Raw genomic sequence first — 21,444 nt, 5'->3', positions numbered from 1 at the left:
GGATCAATGAAGGAAGATAACAAAGCCCAAAAATAATAGTTAAGGAGATTTAACACACATATATATATATATGTATCCAAGTGGTTAAACTTACTAGAGGTAATCAGCCAATATAGCAGACAGAGGAGTAAGATAAGAAGGTTAAGAATGGTGAAATACAAATGAAATATAATAGAAGGGGAAACAATATAAGGTGAGCGATATTGATTGGCAATTGCTATTAGAAAGAACAGGAAGCTCCTGTTCGTATTGTATTGTGTAAATGTGGTGTACATCTAGGTTTTGTGTGCAGTCTACAAATACAGGTAATCCTTGATTTATTTAATGACTGTCTGAAGTTACAACACTGAAAAAAATTACCACAACCACTGCAACATCCTCATGTGATCAAAATTCAGATGCTTGATAACTGGTTTATATTTGGACGGTTGCAATGTCTGTGTCATGTCATTACCTTTTGCAAACTTCTAACAAGCAAAGTCAATGGGGAAGCCAGATTCATTTAACAACTGTGTTACTAACTTAACAACTGGAGTGATTCACTTAACAAATGTGGCAAGAAAGGTCATAAAATTCACTTAACAAATGTCTTGCTTAGCAACATAAATGTTGGACTCAATTATGGTTGTAAGTCAAAGACTACCTGTACTAGTCTATCTCTGCATGGGGGTTGCCAATCACCTTAAGTCTTACAATGGATCCTGTTTGTTTTCATTGTAGATAGATTGAAGATTAAGAATAGCTGTTTCTTGTGGAAACCATGACACTTTTCATAAAAGCAACACAGAATTCATAGAACAAAATCAGTCCTTAACTAATCAGTCAACATGCCCATAGAAATTTTTTACATAAAAGTTTATTTCAATTTAATTATAGGTATAAATAACCTTTATGATAGAGAAAATGTCAGTTGAAATGTTTGAAAATTTATGACTTTTCATCTTCCATGCTAAGCTTGCACATTGTGTTTTGAGGTTAAAAATGGTCCTTGGCCACTATTGCCCAGCATCTATTGTGACACTCATCAAGCTGCCATCTGTCTTCTCAGTTTACAGTAGATGGATGTGTTGAAACAACAATGCAAGCAAATGTCAGAAAATACAAATTTTGTTAGCCATATTTCAGCAACAAAGTTTTCTCTTTCTTAATGAATCAATTATTGCTTAATTTTTCAAGAATTTGCATTTATGCCATTCAAACCCAAAAATGATATTCCAAAACAGGGCGAATATGGCACCAATAAAAGGACTCCAAAAGTTCAAAAGTAATCTGAGAATAATACATTTGCCATTGCAATAATTTTTCTTTCAACATCAGCACAACTAGTAAAAGGTTTTGTGTTCCTCATGGAGATAATGGCTTAATCCTTACCCTGTGATCAGACTCTGCAACTTAGTATAATTTTAAAAAATAATTACAAAATATGTGAAAATAACACTATAACCACAATAAGTTTTTTTTTTAGTATTACAGGTTTTTTTTAGTTAAGAATCATAGTGATGGATATTGTTTTAAATGCATGTTCTCATATTGTGAAGACCTTTGGCACAAGTGCATCGGCAAAGGAAAAGGCAAGTTAACATAGACAAAATATGTGAATAAGCTCCCGCTAGCATTGTGTTTGCTATATTGAAATGGAGATCAATAAACATTGTTATTGTTAAGTAAAGTAATTAAACATCTGATCATTTATGGGTCTTCACCTTTCTCAGTCAGGTCACAGTTGAGTAAGTCATTTAACTGAAGAAATTCCCCTGCATTGTTACAAATTTGATTTCTAGTCATTAGAGTCTCCACAAATGGAGAGAGGGTGAGGGAGGGAGGGAGGGAGGGAGGGAGGGAGAGAGAGAGAGAGAGAGAGAGAGACTTTGCTTTATATCTATGCTGTTTCTGCAGGATATGTGCACAAAGACTCAAAGAACCCTTTCAAAGATCATTTATGCATGAATTTAGAAAACCAAGATATTTGTGTGCGTAGTAAAGTTGTAAATGTTAAAATGTCATGAACTGGGAGTGTGTGTGTGGGAAAAAGAGAAAGAGGGAGAGAGAGAAGCTTTAAAGGGATGTTCCAGTTGTGCTGAATGGAGGGGGAAGGCGATCGGCATCTACGTCAAGCATATCTACCTATGTCTTACTGATAAATCCCTGAAGAGAGGCAGTCTTGTTTCATACTAGTTTCATACAAATTACATAATGGGTTTGATTTCTGTGTTTTCCACTGCTTAACCTTTTTAAAGAATCACAGAGTAAACCATTAAAAGAAATAGATCATTTTCCAAAGAGGAAAAAACCCTCATCTTTTTCTTTTTTTAAAAAAAAAAAGTCTTATTTTCCTCCTTTTAATTATCAATCTATCTTTCTGCCAGTTACTGATGAAGTCATGATTCACCAAGGAACATATATTTTTAATGAAAAAAACATCAACGAAGAAGAAATATTTCTGTTCTTTATGGCAAGTCTGATGAATGGCTTATCTCAAAAGAATATTTTGTAGGTTGTTGTTTTGTAGAAATGACAATCTTTTTGGAACTATAAAACAAAGTTTTAGCTTTTTTTTAAAAAAAGAAGTGTACTAGGGGCAACTGTGTATATGAAGCAAGCAATAGAGTAGCATTTGAAATGGCTATATATTAACATAACTGAAATAATTAATTGTTGAAGTATTAAATTTATGTTAAAGGAGAATTGGAAGGTGATTTGGTGATAGACCACAGTATTTGTACAGAGTGAAGCTCAGATTTTAATCTTTGGCTAAAATACCCTAACCTTGTGCCCTGCAAGTCTGTTCAACTACACCACCTATAATTCTCAGCTTATATAATCATGCTGATTTAGAAATACAGGCTGTAGTCTTAACACATCTTAAGAACCTCAGGGTAAAAAAATGGAGAGTCATTCTTCACTCCCTATCAGAATACATAAGGATTCTTCACAAGTTGATCAAATTCTTCATTTCCATCTATGCCGTACTAAGGATGATTCATCGTTTACAGTGTCGCAGTCAGCATAACGATGACGACAGCGTGATGGAATAAGCAGCAAGATGATGAGTATGAGAAGTACAAGTCCACAGAAACTCATAAGTGTGTAAGACACAATCCACAAGATTGGTTCATGGAGAGATTTGGTTGATACACAAGTGCCTGCTACATCTGTGGTAGTAAACGGGCCTTCAATCTCAGATACTGGAGAACCATGCAGTTCTATATAAAAAAATTAAAAGAAAGATAAATACTGAGAGAGCAAACAAAAAGCATATATATGTTAAAAACTATAAGCCTATAAATGTTTACAATTAAATGCCAGTATACTCTGTTAAATGGAAGCTAAGGGAAATATGCATGCTACAAAACAAACACAATGTCTATATTCTGGAAACTTATTAGGGAAATGAGTTGAATTCAAAGCTATAAACTCTTATTTCACAATATTACAAGATTTTGTTGTAACAATTATTTTCTATGATCTGTAAAATCAAAGAAATCATTTCATTTCTGTGAAACTTTTTCCTGTGTATTGATTAATGTGAAATTGGAAGATATTCTACACATTTAGAAACAATTTATTTAGCACTGCAAGATGGGCTTTAAGAACATTATTTTTAAGATAAAATTTGTCTTTTTATTTACAAAAAAAATCTTTATATTTCAGAAGAGTAGCAAGGCTACTGATTCACATTTTCCTTTCCCAGATGGTTCAAGTGTAAGGTCACTTCTCACTACCAAAAAACTCAGTGTTCCATTGTTTATGTTTGTGTGTATGTCTTTATGTGTGGGCACCTATGTGATTAAGTATTTTTTTAAAAAAATGATATCTAAATAATTACTTTGTTCCTGAAACACAATGGATTCTTTTATTCTTTTGATCAACATACATAGAACATTTTGCATGCATAAGTTGTTCTTGCCAGTTTCATCAGTTTCAATAGCAAAGCATTTAATAATCGACTGAAAATGCAGAAACAGATACAAAGTTTCTGTAACTGTTTGAAAAAAACTGAGTCCCTCAATTCATCCTATGAAATTCACAGGAAGCCATCAGAAATCAAAATTGTTCTGCTTCATCTATTTGGCAACATTGTTTGGAAGATTAAAAATCACAAAAACACATAGAAAAGTAGGTTCTCCTGTACAGAATATCTAATACCCATTTGTGACCCTCAGGTTTGAAATTTTAAAATATTCTTTCAATTCAAAAAGCACACTATAACCCTTTGACATTTCCTCTATTTATAAAAATATGTTTGAACTTTAACATAAGCCCTAAAAGTATTCATAAAGAAAGATAATTCATTAAGAAAGATCTCTATCTCTCTATCTCTCTCTCCCCCTCCCCTCCTCTCACTCTCTCTCTTGTTTTACCCATCACTTACCAGCACAAGTACTTAATGCAAATCCCACTCTCTTTTGGGCTCTATCAAAGATGACATAGAATCCTTCCATCACTGTAGCCCCAATAACCAAGGCACTGGAGGAAGAGGAGATACCAAACCGATAGCAGTCTAGATTCTGCCCTATCCCTAGAATCGGCTGAATGTAAAGCTGTTTTTTTTTGAAAGACATAAAAGATGATTAAAAAACCAAAATACACCTCAATGAACACTCAATAAAACCAAATGATTTTTTTAAAACTGTAAAATAAATACAAGGCTTTAAAAGCAAGAGCAATCACCATATTACCAGTCAAAATGCTCAGCTTATATTTCACATAGACATTTAAATACCTTTTGACTGGTATAATTTATCTAGATTTGCTTTAGCTTAAATATGGCTACTGTGGTGATAAAATGCAAAGAGAATTCTACAGAACTAGTTGGGAGACAACCATAACATCTATTGTTGTAAGCTAGGTTACAGTAAACTAAAACCTGGAAAAACATTCTGCAGGAAGACAAAGGCATAGCATTTTCATATGATGTCAAACAAAACAATAGAGGAATTGAGCATGTCTCAAATGACCTTTGCCCTTTTCAAATTAAGCTGTTAAAAGGGCTGTGCAAAGGTTCAAGGATGCTTCATTTTGACAGAGGATTGAATAAAACACTTTCAAACTATTTGTGAAAATATCCTATGCTCTTCCACTCGATAAGCAAAGTGGCCATGTTTTGTCTTGAGGCCTCCTGAAGCTGCAGTAACTGGACAAGGCTGCTGTGCATCCTGGCTTTTATCCACACACAACAAAGGAGTAGGAACTGCTAGGCTTCCAAGTCCCTGTCATTTCTTCACTTTGACAGGGAGAATTGTACTGTCTCCATGGCATGAAACACCCTAACAAGGTAAAGCTAAGCCACCTCCTGCTGTCCTTGCTGTTGTCCAAAGACCCACCAAGACTCTCCCTGGATGGGAATAAACATCACTACTGGAATTCTTAACAAGACACACAAGCAGCAATATCTACAATGGGATGCACATGAACAGCTGTCAGTACTTAGTTTAGCACATGATTAATCCATGTCCATCTTCCTTGTCATAAATATTAGTAATAGTAAAATAAGAGCTCCAGACCTGTGGAAGGATAGTGATTCGAAAGGACTGGCTGGAATTAACATCTCTCAGATAGATAGAGATCTTGGGAAAGAGGGCCCAAGGATTTTCACTTTTATCCCAGCAGGCAAGCTGTGTGCCACTCCAAAATCCAGGTGTGAATTCTTGGATCTATAAGGAAAAACAAAACAAAAACCCAAACTCTGTCCCGACCTTAGCATGTATACAAGGTCTCTCTATTACCTGATTTCAGTTTTTGTTTCAGTTTAAGAAATTGGATCATAATGGTGCACCAGTCTCCTAATCATGGTATTTATTCTCATAAGAAAAAGTAGGACAATACTTTTACATACTTCCACATGAAGCTTCAACAACATGTTGAACTTTTGACCTGGAATTGCTATATGTAGCAAAAGGTGTATAAATAGTAGATCTGCGCTTCCTGCCACGGAAGATGCAAACAAATCCTCTTCCTTTTGGATAGGGGCACAGAAAAGATATGCTATGAAATTATTTGAACAGATCGGTATTGAAATCAAGAGGAAGTCTGGCTGCTTTCATGCTCACCAGGGCAGATTACCATATTTTTTGGTCTATAAGACACACAGGAGTATAAGACACAACAAGATTTTGAAGTGGTAAATTTTTTTAAAAAAGTTTTTGCACTCTGCAAGCCTCCCAAACCCTCTGCATACCTCATTTTTTGTGAAAAACGGGGCATGCAGAGAGTTTGAGAGGCCTGTAGAGTGTTCCTGCGGGGTTGGGGGGGCAAAAAATGGCCCATTTTTGCAAAAACAGGGAATGCATATGCTTTGGGAGGCTTGTAGTGTGCTCCTGGTGACTGGGGGAGGGACAAAAATCGACAAAAAATGGCCCATTTTTTGCTTGTTTTTGCCCTCCCCAGGAACACTTTGCAGGCCTCCCAAACCCTCTGCACTTCCATTTTTATGAAGGGGGCAGGGTTTTGGGAGGCCAAAAATCCTGTATTCAGTGTTTAAGACACACCCAGATTTTCAGCCTCTTTTTGGGGGGGACGGACAAATGTGCGTATTATACTCCAAAAATATGGTAACTGAAGCCTGTGAATGTATCAGTAGAGGTCACTTGGGTTTTAGTTTTCTAGCCTCTTCACTGGACTAGAAAGTGAGAGAAGAAATTCCTGCTTATTTCTAGGAAACTTGCCATTTAATTGTTTCCTCTATCTATACAGGCATAGGCAACAAACCAGCACTTGCATACAGAGTCTTACTCTCCATTTGCTGTCCACAAAATATTCCTGGCAAGGATGAAACTAACATTTCTAACCTTTTAGAAATGCTGGTTTCACCCAACATAGTAACCTCATGACACTGTGCTCCATGTCCTGCAACTCCTACAGATCAAAACCAGTTTTAAAAGGTGTGGTTCCAGGCCATAAAAACACTGGCCATTCTTGATATGCATTGCTTCAGTAACATCACTTTTACTTACCTGATTTTTGTGGTCATCCTGGGTCTAGCTAAGGGGCAGGCAGGAAAAGTTGAGAGTTCTGACATCCTGACTTCTTTGTCGTACTTTTAGATGTGTACATGTTTTTTCATTGTATTTATTAATATGATCCATATTTTGAACTTTATACCATATGTAGAAAATCAGTCTTTAAAACAAATACAGCTATGCCTTAAAAATAAGATTAAATACTTATCCTGTTTAGGGTTACCAATAACAAAATAAACATTTTATCCCCGAATCTGCTGCATACATGAAGCTTTTAATACACTGGAGACCACAGAAATTATATAGCAGCAGAGGCGAACCTATTTCGGCTTGCATGCCATAAAGAGGGGAGCACAGGGAGGTCATGTGGGCGCATGCCGTACCCATAATGCAACATGTGACCCCTCCAGTGTGCATGCTCCCACCCATGTTTTGCATGCTTTATTTGCCCTCCCCAGGCTCCAGAGGCTTTATAGGAGCCTGGGGAGGGCGAAAAATGGCTTTAAAAAAGGCTGAAGTCAGCTGGCCACCTGCGTGCTGGCCAGCTGACAGACAACACCTCGCGTGCCCTGACAAATGGCTCCATGTGCCACCTGTGGCACACGTGCCATAGGTTCGCCATCCCGGTTATATAGTATGGTTTTGATAGCACAGAAACTTAATTTATATATTTCTCTATCAAGTCTCCATCCAAAAAGGAGAAAAAAGAATCTAATTTAGTTCCAATCTTTTGATTACACATCGTACTATAAGCATTGAAAAGAATTCCTTTAAGAACTTAACTCGGGAGACAAACTCTTAAGCCACAGCTTACCAAAGAAGTCTGTGTAATGGCTTCCACAACAGCACTAAAGACTTTTTCTGGCAGCCGCAAGAGAGTTGTTCCACTGTCCACAATTGCTTTGTCTGAATTGTACTGAAAGAGGGAAGGAAGAAAACACTAGTCATAACAATTAGCAAGTCAATAATAAACTTTTGGGGGAGAGAAGGTGAAATATTCACCTTCAATATATGAAAACATATATTGAAGGGCCTGGTATCAGATCTTCTGAAACTTAATTCATACTATGAGGCAATAAGATCTTTGAAGTATCTTGAAGAGAGAGAGTAAGGTTTTTTCTAGCACAACAACCCAAATGGAATAATAAGACCAGCCTTGACCTCTCTTCTCAAGTGTCCCTATAGTATAAATTAACTAACGGCCTCTTGATTGACCTCGTCCTTTAAAGGACCTTCTTACCTGAAAATGAAAGAGATGTCTTTCCATATCTAGTTCATTTTTATAGCAAAGTAAAGATAAAATAATCACCAGCAATGATGCCTATCCAGGACCTACTTTAGATTTTTTTAAAAATAGAACCCCAAGTTCCTCCCCTTGGGGACATATAAAAAAGAAGATGTGATGGACTTATGCTTATGGAGCTTGATAATTCTGCTAACTAGTAAAACTCCAGTTGTATTGGTTTTCAATTCACAACTAGGTCAAAGTACAATGATCTGCTAGTATCAGAGGAACCAAATAAAACTAACAAGTTGTTGAATATTTTAAAGGTATCCAATATTTTAGAGGTGAAGAACATGGAAAATGATACACTTGATTTGTTACAACAGATAAAGTGTCATTATCTGTATAAATCTGCTCCAACACCACTCAATTTCCATGCTATTCTCTTTCCAATTTCCACGGCACATTTTCATAACCACACATTTAAGAATCCCCCACATAGATCTTCTCCTTCTTCCCTTTAACTCTTTGATCTTTATATACCATTAAAAAGCATGATGCCTTTGAGCATATAATCAAAAGTAGGACTATTTTTTTTTCAATTCCTATCCTTTTAAGAGCACACATTAGTTTTGTCTCCATATTCTATGCTGTCTTCTTTGAGCAGCCCAGATGGAAGCATCTATTATTTTTCATTGTCATTACAATTCACTCAAAGGTGGAGAAAATACTATAGGTAATCCTTGACTTACAACAGTTCCTTTAGTGACCATTCAACATTACAACAGCATTGACTTATAACTGTTTTCACAGTTATGACCTTTCCAGCCTCCCCATAATCCTGAGATTAAAATTCAAATACTTGGCATTTGGTTCATACTTATGACTGTTGCTGTGTCCCAAAGTCCTGTGATCACCTTTTCCGACCTTCTGACAAACAAAGTCAATGGGGAAGCCAGATTCACTTCACAACTGGGTTACTAACTTATCAACTGCAGTGATTCATTTAACAACTGAGGCAAGGAAGGTGATAAAATGTGGAAAAATTCACTTAACAAATGTCTCACTTAACAACATAAATTTTGGGCTCAATTGTGAAGTAAAAGTAATCAAGAGCCTTAAGATAATCTAATGTTTATAGTGGGATAAATCTGCATAATTGGTGTCATTTTATTAGTAATATTAATTGATCACACTAAAATTAGACGTGGACCCAAGTGTTGTTATTTCCCATTCAACTTATTAAAGTATGTGAGGAAGAGAAATTGAAACCAGAAAAAGATGACCTAACACAAAGTAAACTAGGTTAACAAATTAATTTAGTTTATCTTAACAGTGGTATTTGCTTTTATGCAATTTCATGTCAATAAGACATGAATAAATCCCATTGAACTCATTACAGACTAAATCTGTATAGAATTTGTAAAGCCGCCACTTACGTTTCTATGTTATACAAAGAAACAGATATAATGCAAGACAGATCCAAAAGCTTTGGGAATTCACTTAAAGTTCAGAAATATAGAAATGGTGCCACAGAGCAACTGAAAATATAGAATATATCTGAGAAGCAATTATAAAAAAAATTGATTTCTTTATTGATTTAAATTTATTGGCTGTTCAACTCTGGACTTTGGGTGGTATAAAAATAAATAAATAAATATTCCTAAAAACATAAAATCATATAGACATCAACCACAGGCCTTAGATTTTTAGTTAAACTGATACGTATACCCCATATCATACTTTGCATAAACTTTTTTAGAAGTTTACTTTCATGCACATCTAAGATTAAACATTTACTACTGCTCAAATTTATTGGTCACTCAAATACTAATTAGCATTGATTTATTTAACACTATTTTTATACAACCAAGTTTGGTTAGGCTTGTACAACAGAAATAATAAGTCAACAATGAAAGAACTACAGTAAAATGGTTACTCGTTTTACATATCAATCTGTTTCCCAAATGACCATTAAAAACATATTAACTAGTTTGAGGAAGGATAATAAGCAAGTTCTTGGCAAAATATTGATGACAACCAGAAAGAAGGACAATTTTCAGGCCTATGTTCCTTCGTATTAATGCAGGGACAGAACTCCATGCTCCATTCTGCATACATAGAGATAATCCATGAAACAGATTCCACACATGTGAAAGTTGTCATTAAGTAGAAGAATATTAAATTATAATTTTTACTTATGAAAAATACCTCTTTGCAGTCCAAATTAAGGTTCTGGCCCCCAACTTCAAATTTCAGTATTTCAACTTGATAATACCATTCTTTTTTAATAGGTGTATACCAAATTTTCCCCTTGTATAGGCTTGGTTCAATCCCACCCAATACCTAAAAAAAAAATAAAAAAAAATTACTGTATCACATAATCAAATATAATTAAGTTATAAAATATGTTTACAATCTAACAGAGGGTCTTCAAAATGATTCAAGGACAGTAATAAGTATATGAATATATAAATTCAATATGAGATCTGATTTTTCAGTATAGTCAGTCAATCAAAACAAGTTTTAAAAAGTTGATGAGAAATAACTAGGCTTGTAAACATACTAATTTTTACACACACACACACACACACACACACACACACACACACACACACACACACAGAAATGCATTTAAGAATATAGGATTTAAAATAAAAGCCTTATAATCTAAAATGTTTTTTCTAGCAACATTAATAGAGCTGCACAAAGAATTTGAAAAAGGGACATTGCAACATGCTGAGATGTGAACAAAACATGTGAAGCATTAAGGCGATTGCATCTTAAGTGTACAGGTAGTCCTCTACTTACAACAGTTCATATAGTGACTGTTCAAAGTTACAACATCACTGAAAAAGGGACTTATAACTATTTTTCACAGTTACGATTGTTGTAGCATCCCCACATGATCAAAATTTAGAAGCTTGGCAAGTGACTCATATTTATGACTTCTGCAGTGTCCTGGGATTATGTGATCATCTTTTGTGCCCTTCTGGCAATGGGTAAATTACTCACTTAACAACTATGATACTAATTTAACAATTGCAATGATTCACTTAACAACTGTGGCAAGAAAAGTCGTAAAATGGGGCAAAACCCACCTAACAAATGTCTCACAAACCAACATATGTTTTGGGCTCAATTGTGGTTGTAAGTTGAGGGCTACCTATATATACAATCATATCAAAGGCTTTCTCTGGTTGTCAGCACGTATTTATGTACATTTGAAAGCAGGGAAAATCAAAGGAACCACAGCAAACCTCCTGAGGACACAGATTCTTTAACATTTTGACAAGGGGTGCTTTGTAAAGCACCTCATGATAATACTTTGTCTGAGTTAGCCTAAACAACTTTTCACTTTTAAGCCTATGAATTTAAAGTTATGGCTAATAATCTGGGTTGCATATCAATTTCAAATTTTACTTGGACCCAAGAAGATCCTTGTATCATAAATATTAATATAATTTAAATAGTTCCTCTATCTCTGAACAATTAATAGCACATCATTTTCAAACTGTTCCATTTCTGTGCATTCACTATGCTGCTGTAATATACAATTCCAGTTGATTTGTAATCAGTTAAATACCAGAGAGGTAATCAACTAAAGATATAGGCCCATGTCTTTAAGAGAATGCCCTTTGTGGCTAATGGTATTCCTTTCACAACTGAAGAGGCAATTTTTTTTCTGAAGCTTTCTCAATAGTTGGCATTCCTACGGAAAACAGAGCATTCTACAGATCTGTCCATCAGAGGAAGATGGAGAAGGCAATGAATCTACTAGATTTAAAGACTTCCTATTTTGAAATTTCACAAAGCTTGCACACCTTTCTCCACATCTTTCTATTGTTAAAATGATGCAGTGGAGATGAGTTCAGGTAAGGCTGCAGAACAAAGCTAAATGGCATTTGTGACTTCTTACTACATTTATTTGTTTAACTGTCTGAAATGTCAATCCAAATGTTGGCCATGTAAGGAGTCGTGTCCATCCATACAGACCAGTCATTCTTTTGTTGAATTGATAATTGCGGAAGTTGTAGTCCCAATATATCAGCAAGTTAAAAAGCCAGATGGGCATTTGTATTTTTGTGTACAATCTAAACATTAATTTTAACCTAAGAGATCAATGAAAAAAAATCAGATCACTAATTTGAATAAAACAGGAGTTCTGCAACCCCTATTGGTATTGCTTTTTAAGAGTAGCTTACTGGGAGGGAAATCATCACTAGTAGTACAAAATGTCACCAGGTTATGTCCTTTTAAATATTAAATAGTGTCTATATATAGTGAATTATATATTCGTCTAGTGTAATTCTAGCAAAGCCAGCACCATTGAACTTAACAGGGTACATTTTAAAAATAAAATACAGATAGGATTATTACCACTTCTCTCACACAATAAATTACATTTAAAATACTGAATTTTAAAGAAAAACAAAATGAACAAGAAGAAAAATTCTTAACTTATGGTTATTGTGTACAGAATGTATGCATTTGAAATTATGTTTCAATCTATGCTCACGTTGAAACCATTAAGACTCAGATCTTATTGTTCAGTTTTCAACATTATTAAAAGCGAAGTACTGGAAGATTGATAATTCAGTTGTGATTGTCCAGGTCATACATTGACTCAATAATTTATTAGAGTTAACAAAAGAAAAGATATCTTTAAACTTGAACTTTAAAATCCAGCCGATATGTTTGGGTAACTATTAAGCTAATTGTTCGAAATAATAAGAAAAGTTATGACAAATCTGTATTCCATCAATTTAATCATCAATTAGGAGAAATTAGTAAACTTCCATAGCTATACAGTTTCTAAAGGATATGAGAAAGATGTCAAGTGATTGGATTTAATTATATTAAGTAGCCTAAAAAAATGCACATTTTTCCTAACATTCAATCTGACAGATACCCACAAGACTACCTCCATTAGTACCAGTTCCAGAAACAGGCATACTAGGTCCACACATCTGCAGGGAAAAAACATTGGGGATCTTGGCTTGATTCACAATAGAATCAAAAAAAGTCTCCACAGAACTTGACGGCTGTTAAAAAAGAAGAATAGCAAAAAATCAGTTGTACAGAAATTGAAGCACTGTGAATAAATTGATAGAGAGCAACCCATTCAGATTACTTTTGGTGGATAAAAGGAGTTTTAACAATGAAACAAATTTATTAAATTGAGGTTATTAGAACCTCAAACTTATGCTATACATTAAACACTGAAGGTAATTGCTAGCATTCGTTTAAATCCTTTCATCTATTTTTTATTGGTGTCATAGCTTTCTTCTTAAAAATCATGATTCAAAGTCTTAAAATTTGCCCTGCTGTACATAAGGGAACCATTCTTGCTTAAATTCTGATAGTTCTATTATGGTTATAAATGATTAATTTTGCCATTGCTGTATATTATCTAATTTTGGTCTTCCACTCTAGGTTTTGGCCAGCAGTTCCAGAAACATTTCTAGAGGAAATTATCTGGATTTGAGAGAGATTTATTAGATTTATATGCCACCCTTCTCCCAAGGATTCAGGGCAGCATACAACAATTAAAAGAAACACATAATATAAAAGTTAAAAAAAAATTAAATGGAATATCCCAAACCCAATTAAAATTGACAATACATTTTTTTTAAAAAAAATTGAATTAAAATTAACAGTGATCAATACTGTATTTTGTTTTGTTCAGGCCAGGCTGTCTTGCTGGAAAAGCCAACTTTTTAGGGCGCGTCAGAAGGACCGGAGGTCGGGGATTATACAAAGCTCCGGGGGCAGCTCATTCCAGAGGGAAGGCGCTCCCACAGAGAAGGCTCTCCCCCTGGGGGTCACTAGCCGACACTGTCTGACTGACGGCACCCTGAGAAGGCCAACTCTGTGGGATCGCACTGGACGATGGGAGGCTACCGGTGGCAGTAGGTGGTCTCGCAGGTGCCCTGGGCCTAAGCCATGGAGCACTTTAAAGGTCATAATTAGTATCTTGAATCGCACCCGGAAGACAACTGGCAACCAGTGCAGGCTGCCTAAAAGGGGTATAACATGGGAGCACCTAGGTGCCCCCCATGATAACCCGCACAGCCGCATTCTGGACCAGTTGAAGCTTCCGGATGCTCTTCAAGGGCAGCCCCATGTAGAGAGTGTTACAGTAGTCCAGGCGAGAAAGGACAAGGGCATGAGTGACTGTGCACAGAGCATCCCGATCCAGGAAGGGGCGTAACTGACATACCAGGCGAACCTGGTAAAAGGCACCCCTGGTCACGGCCGTCAGGTGTTCTTCTAAACTAAGCCGCATATCCAGGAGGACGCCCAGATTGTGGGCCCTTTCTGAGGGGGCTAAAATTTCTCCCCCTATCATCAAAGATGGAACAAGATGCACAAATCAGGATGACAGAAACCACAGCCACTCCGTCTTGGAGAGATTGAGCTTGAGCCTCTTCCTCCCCATCCAGATCCGCACAGCCTCCAGGCATCGGGACATCACATCGAGGGCATCGTTTGGGTGGTCTGGGGTAGAGATGAAAAGTTGGGTATCATCAGCATATTGATGATACCGTACCCCAAAACCACGGATGATCTCACCCAGTGGTTTCATATATATGTTGAACAGGAGGGGTGAGAGAACCGACCCCTGGGGCACCCCACAAGTGACGCGCCTCAGGGTCGATCCTTGTCCTCCAGTCAACACAAACTGCAACCGATCCGACAGGTAGGAGGAGAACCACCGTAAAACGGTGCCCCCCACTCCCACCCCCCCGAGTCGTCGCAGTAGGATACCATGGTCGATGGTATTGAAAGCCACTGAAAAGTCTAATAGGACCAGGACAGAGGAGTAGCCCCTGTCCCGGGCCCACCAGAGATCATCGACCAACGTGACCAATGCCGTCTCCATGCTGTATCCGGGCCTGAAACCTGACTGGAACGGATCCAGGTAGGCAGCTTCATCCAGGGACTGGGGAAGCTGACGTGCTACCGCACTCTCAACAACCTTCGCTACAAAGCGAAGGTTGGAGACCGGACGATAGTTAGCTAAAGAAGCTGGGTCCAGGAAAGTCTTCTTAAGGAGGGGCCTCACCACCGCCTCCTTCAAGGCGGTGGGAAAGAACCCCTCTCTCAATGAAGCATTGGTAATCGCCTGGAGCCAGCCTCGTGTCACCTCCTGGGCAGCCGAGACTAACCAAAAGGGGCACGGGTCCAGCACACAAGTGGCAGCACTGAGTCTCCCCATAATCCTGTCCATGCCCTCGGGGGTCACAGGATCAAACTCATCCCAGATGGTCTCCACAAGATTCATCCCTGTCGACTCGCACAAATCTACCCAGTCAGAGTCTAAGCCTGTCCAGATCTGAGCAATTTTATTCTGCAGATACTGAACAAATTCTTCAGCCCTACCCTGCAAGGGGTCTTTCCCAGCTCCTTGGTTAAGTAAGGAGTGGGTCACCCTAAACAGGGCGGCTGGGCAGTTATCTACGGACGCGATAAGAGCGGAAAAATGTTGTCGTTTTGCTGCTTTTATCGCCACTAAGTAGGATTTAATATGGATTCTTACTAGTGTTTGATCAGATTCGGACCGGCTGGCCCTCCAACCACTCTCTAGGCATCTTTTCCGGTGTTTCATCTCCCGAGCTCCTCGAAAAACCAGGGGGCTACCCGGGATCGACACCGGGTCAGAGGCTGCAAAGGCACAACACGATCCAAAGCCCCAGTGGCCGCCCTATCCCAGGCTTCCACTAGGGCTTCGGTCGAGTTGTGAGCAAGGGATTCAGGAAAAGTCCCAAGCTCCATCAGGAACCTTTCAGGGTCCATCAGGCGCCTGGGGCAGAACCATCTAGTCGGTTCCGCCTCCCTGCAGTGAGGGGTAGCAGTATGGAAGTCAAGCCTGATGAGGAAATGATCCGACCATGACAAGGTTTGGATAGAAATATCCCCTAAATCTAGATCATTCATCCACTGCCCAGAGACAAAAATCAGGTCGAGCGTGTGTCCCCCATTATGAGTGGGGTCTTGAATTAACTGAGTTAGGTCCATAGCCATCATGGAAGCCATGAACTCCCGAGCTGACTCAGATGTCTCGCCAATGGAAGGCAGATTGAAATCCCCCAGGATCATAAGCCTGGGGAAATCAACCGCCAATCCAGCTAACACATTCAGCAGCTCCGGCAGGGCCGATGAAATGTAGCAGGGAGACAGGTACATAACAAAAAGGCCCACCTGAACTCCAAGGCCCCATTTCACAAAAAGGGACTCACACCCGCCTATCTGAGGCACAGTGACCTCCTGAGGTCTGAGACTTTTCCTAATAACCACCGCTGCCACCCCCCCCCGCCCCTGGGCTCTCGGCTGGTGAAATGCCTGGAAGCCTGGTGGGCATAATTCACTAAGGGGAACACCCCCCTCATGGCCCAACCAGGTCTCCGTAATGCACGCCAGGTCCGCTCTACCCTCTTGTATGAGGTCGTAAATGAGGGGAGCCTTATGTACCATGGACCTGGCGTTAAGCGACACCAGCCGGAGACCAGGGTCCTGTAATCCCAGGCACCCAGGGGTGTGAGAAGGGTGATGAGGGTCAGAATGCGCGATTGCTCTTAAACAGCGGACCCGCGTCCCCCGAACATAATTTGGCCCTCATCCCCCACCATATCTGCCTCTCCCACAAACAGTGGAGATGGTGAACCCCCCCAATGGAATGGCTTAATGTCTCCCCTGGAATCCCAACCCTTCCCAGCACTCCCGACCCGCGCCCATTAGTTAGCTCTGGCCTGTGCCCTGACACACTCCCCCCCAAGCCTGTCTGAGCAATCCGTATCAACCCCCCCTTGAATCTAGGTATTCCAAGTTGTGGTCAACTAGGCAAATAAATAGAGGGGAAGAGGAGAACATATTATTAGAAAATTTTCCTATGCAATTTTTATTTATCTATGCTTACTAGTTGTCTTTTTGCATGTCATTCAACTGTTACTATTCAATATAGTTAGGGTTTTTTTCTCTTTGTGTTTCCTTATTTTAATGATAGCTAAAACCTCAGTACAGTTGGCGCTCAGGTTATGACCACTTATTCAGTGATCATTTAAACTTGTGATGGCACTGAACAAAGGGACTTATAACCAATCCTTGGAATTCTAGCCACTGCAGTGATCCCATTGTCATTTGATCACAATTTCAGATATTCCCTGCTTGCTTCCCACAAGTATCAGTGGGGAAGCTGACAGCAAGTTGGAAGTCACAATTGTGCACACTTCCACACTTAATATCTACAATCAGGACTGCCAACCTGGACTACCAGAACTGAATGACACAGTGACTTTATGACCATGTTGCTTAATGATGACAGTTCCTGTCTTAATTGTTATTGCAACCAGAGAACTACCTGTATTTCTCTTGATTTGTGTCAAATGTTATGCTGCAATCGATTATGCGTTCTTCCCTTGCCCTTCAGGACTTGGGAAAGTCCCTTATCACTTCCTCAATTGTTATGCCCTTTATACTATCTTTGAGTACTCATAGTCTTCAATGCATCCCTTTTACACAAATTATATCAAATATCTGGTAAGCTGATTTAGGCCAGCTTTCTATGTTTACAGTGACCTTCCAGAAGCATTTGGGAAGATCTTTGGGAAGATTGTAAGCTTAGATGGGGGATGTTCCCCTATGTTACACTCTCTATGAATTAGGAGGTAGTAAACAACCATCAATAATAGTATCAAGTAGTAGTAATCATCCATGACCATATTCAGTCTCTTTTTAAACCATCTAAATTGGATGGCCCTTTTTTAATAAGCTGTCAACAAATTTCACAGTATAAAAAGAATGTCATTTTCCATATAATTTCACAGTATTAAAAAAATGTCCTTTTCCATGTAATTATTTCAATACATGACCTCATATCAAAATTAAATGAGACAGGGGGTGGAAAAAAAACACTTCCTGCACATGTTAGCCAAACATGATTTTATATACTTCTATCATGCTTATCCAACATTAAAGAACTCAAATGTGATAGTCTTTTTTTTTTAACAAGGGAGAAGCAAAGGTGTCCTAATCATTTGGCTGTTCTCCCCCCCACACCTTTTCTAGCATTATAATATCTTTTTAAAGATGGGTGGTGAGAACTGTGCACATGTGGCCTCATGAACTTTAATTTACTTCCCATTAGTTTCATTTCCTTTAGTTTTAAATACAGATAATATAATTATTTCCCCATGCATTTTGTAATTTGGGGGTAAATTTTTCAGGATGGAAACACCTGTAGCCTTAGAACTGCAAGGTTCACCCCTGCCTCATAAGAATAAATGTAAAACCATTTTAATGGTTTAAATGATAAAATGATTTTAATGATAAAATATTTATCGTTATTGAATCAGCATGTTGCTGACTTCAAAACCTAACTAGGGACAACTTGGATAGTGCTTGGATGTGAAATCATGCAGGAATACTAGCAATGTAAATTAGGATACAAATCAGTAAAATCATAGAAGCAACAATGAAACTTTCATTTGCTCACAATATCTGCTTTTATTTTCATATAAATAAACTGATGAATATGAGATCCAGTTACCTTAGCCAATGTACTGTATGCCAAACCAAGGATCCCTTGCCATTGAATGCCTTTTAAAAAGAAATTTTCAGATTGAAAAATGGTGGCAATGTTGATGATATAAGTGCCATTTATTCCTTTAGGCATTCTAATGACATCTGTTCCAAGAACTCCAATCCAGCTTCCTTGGGTATATTTAACAGTAACCTCAACATTTAGTGATTTATATGTGCTGGACCTAAGGAAAGAAACAAAATGTTATAAACCAAGTTATTCCATATTCTGTGATAAAAGCATCATATACACAGTCCACCTTCATTCTCAAGAATAGCAATTATATCTATTATGTAAAATCAGCAAAACCCCACCAACCAAGCAATGCAACCAACAAAAAAGTATGTAATACAATCACTATTTTTCAGATACCACATCAGTCAGGCAAATTCTTCCTCTCCATATATCCTTGCATACATTTCAGTCTTTTAATTTATATGCAATGAATTTGTTCCACCACATAAAGTAAGACTTCATAAAGAGCTACACCTCCCTTCTTTTTAAATTTTCATTTTTGCTGTGAAAATATTATGCACAAATATTTCTTATAGATTGTTGGATGTCATTTACATTCCATCACAATTAAGCATGTCCTGTTACTAAGATGCTTTGCAATATCTGAATAGAAGCATGCAACTATTTCATCTCAAGACAATGTGACCTTTCACTGCATTAGTAATGCACATTAATAAGTGCCATTTTAACCTGCCTTATGTCATTCTTTGCCAAATATTAGTCCTTTCTCTAGCATATAATTTCAGTTGGGTAACAAATGACATCCCTGCTCCCAAACCCCACATTTTCATGCTCATTTATCAATGCAGAGGTGGTATTGATTCATTATTCCAATAATGTATTTATTACATTTATTTATTAATTAATTTTTATGCCATCCATCTCATTGGTACAATAACTCTGGGCAGCTTACAGTGTGATACAATATGGTAACATTGCTTCATTGCAAACACAGCATATACACATTTGATATAAGCATGTATCCATGTGTGGCACTGTAGTTAGTCACATGGGGGGGGGGGGAGAATACCATTGCCTATTTACAAATTATAACTGTGGCATGCCAACTTTCTTATGAAGAATGTTGACCTGATTTCCAGGAGGAAGAAAGTGTTTTCCAGAGGAGCAAGAGACGTCACAATTTAGATAGTGTGTATGGGATAAAAAGGGAAAAGATGGCTCCTCCCTAATAGTTCCCAGAATATTTGTTTTATGGTGCAAATAGTTTGGCAAGATTTCTATCTATAGGTGAGGAACAATAGGGGAAACTGCTGAGGAATCACAGTGTGTCTTTCTTGGTTTTAGGAGCCGGAAACTTCTCAAACAGTACTAGGATGGACTAAGGATTCTTCCCCCCCCCCCCAACTTTAGAAAACCTATTTTCTAAAAAGAAGACATTGCCATGCTGGAGGAATCATATCATGTATATCAGTTAAATAATTCTAACAGAGATACACAATCAGAAGGATTGTGCTGGAATACTTAAATAAGAAATGCGGAGGTTGCATCCCATTCAATGTTCTGTAAAGAAAAGCTTCTAGCTTTGCTATTTCCCCCCTGACATTTCATACAAACTTCAATACAATTTCCTAACACAAGGGTCCCCAACAACCCCAAACTGGACTGGCACTAAACTGCGCAAACAAGCGAAGCTCCAGCTGCAGGATGCAGGCAGCATGCAAAACCATGTCCCTTCTGGTCTGCAGAAAATCCTTTTCCCACGGAACCAGATCCTGATGCACAAAAAGTTGGGAGTCACTGTCCCAAGGAATGGGAAGTAGGGATCAAAACTCTTACCTTTCTGTGTCAAAGTATGATGTCAGATCTGTATTTGGTGCACCTGAAACTGCAAAATTGCTGCTTCCAGTGTCAACTAGAATATTTAGCTGTTAAAAAGAAAGGAAAGTTATTTTTGTATTATATTCAGATAAATTGATTTTTAAAAAAAGCTTTTGACCTAAGTGTGAAATGCTATTTAAAAATCATTGGTTTTTTCCACTTTTCAACCTTTAGGGTTTGGATGGTTCTTGGCTAATGGAAATATATTTTAAAGTTCTACTAGACTGTCCTGATACCTGTTAGGCCATCCTTGAGAGAAAGGATGTATAATCTGATGGGATCAGAATGAACATTAAATTTTAGGCTGACTGTATTTTTTTTACCTCAATGTTGGATAGTTCCATGATTTTCTAAGAAGAATGTATATCATAAGCAGAAAAATAACTGTAATGGCAAATACACTAAAATGATAAGTCAACATTTACTTAGCTAAAAGTATAGGCAGAATGATGTAGGTGGGGAAAAAAGCAGTAAGAATGAAAGCAACTTCCTGCTGGCTTCCCCATTGACTTTGCTAGGGAAAAGCTGAGAGGGAACTTTAGAAATCATGATTACATGACCATGGGGATGCTGCAGCAACCATCTTTACAAATAAAACTGGTTTAAACACTGTGGAAATTTAATTTCAACAGGAGGACCTATATTTTTTTAGCATTCTTTAAGTTAGAGGATTTTATGTACCTTAATCCAAAAATTATTGGGCGAATGCAAAGACAAAAACAATGAGAGCTGAATTTGGCTGGAAAGCAAACTTGTGTTGCAAATTCTAAAAGCAAAAGTGAAATGTTGCTGAGAGATGAACAGGGGAAAGACGAAGGAAGACA

General features: G+C 37.8%; 1 protein-coding gene across 1 annotated transcript in view; it reads right to left on the bottom strand.

The window, feature by feature from the left end:
- Positions 1-836: 836 nt before the first annotated feature.
- The window catches only part of BACE2 (beta-secretase 2), a 48,091-nt gene continuing 27,483 nt past the window's right edge, over positions 837-21,444 (bottom strand). The window contains exons 2-9 of the mRNA XM_032219491.1: positions 20,579-20,667; positions 18,734-18,950; positions 13,101-13,229; positions 10,396-10,530; positions 7,774-7,875; positions 5,505-5,654; positions 4,373-4,541; positions 837-3,203 (exon numbers count right to left, since the gene is read on the bottom strand). Coding sequence (XP_032075382.1) covers positions 2,950-3,203; positions 4,373-4,541; positions 5,505-5,654; positions 7,774-7,875; positions 10,396-10,530; positions 13,101-13,229; positions 18,734-18,950; positions 20,579-20,667 — 1,245 coding nt within the window. The 3' untranslated portion in view covers positions 837-2,949. The remainder of the gene's footprint in view (positions 3,204-4,372; positions 4,542-5,504; positions 5,655-7,773; positions 7,876-10,395; positions 10,531-13,100; positions 13,230-18,733; positions 18,951-20,578; positions 20,668-21,444) is intronic.

Source organism: Thamnophis elegans, chromosome 6 (genome assembly GCF_009769535.1).
Source record: "Thamnophis elegans isolate rThaEle1 chromosome 6, rThaEle1.pri, whole genome shotgun sequence".
Classification (NCBI taxonomy): domain Eukaryota; kingdom Metazoa; phylum Chordata; class Lepidosauria; order Squamata; family Colubridae; genus Thamnophis; species Thamnophis elegans.
Note: the sequence above shows the minus strand (reverse complement) of the source record. Positions and strands in the feature narration are given on the sequence as shown.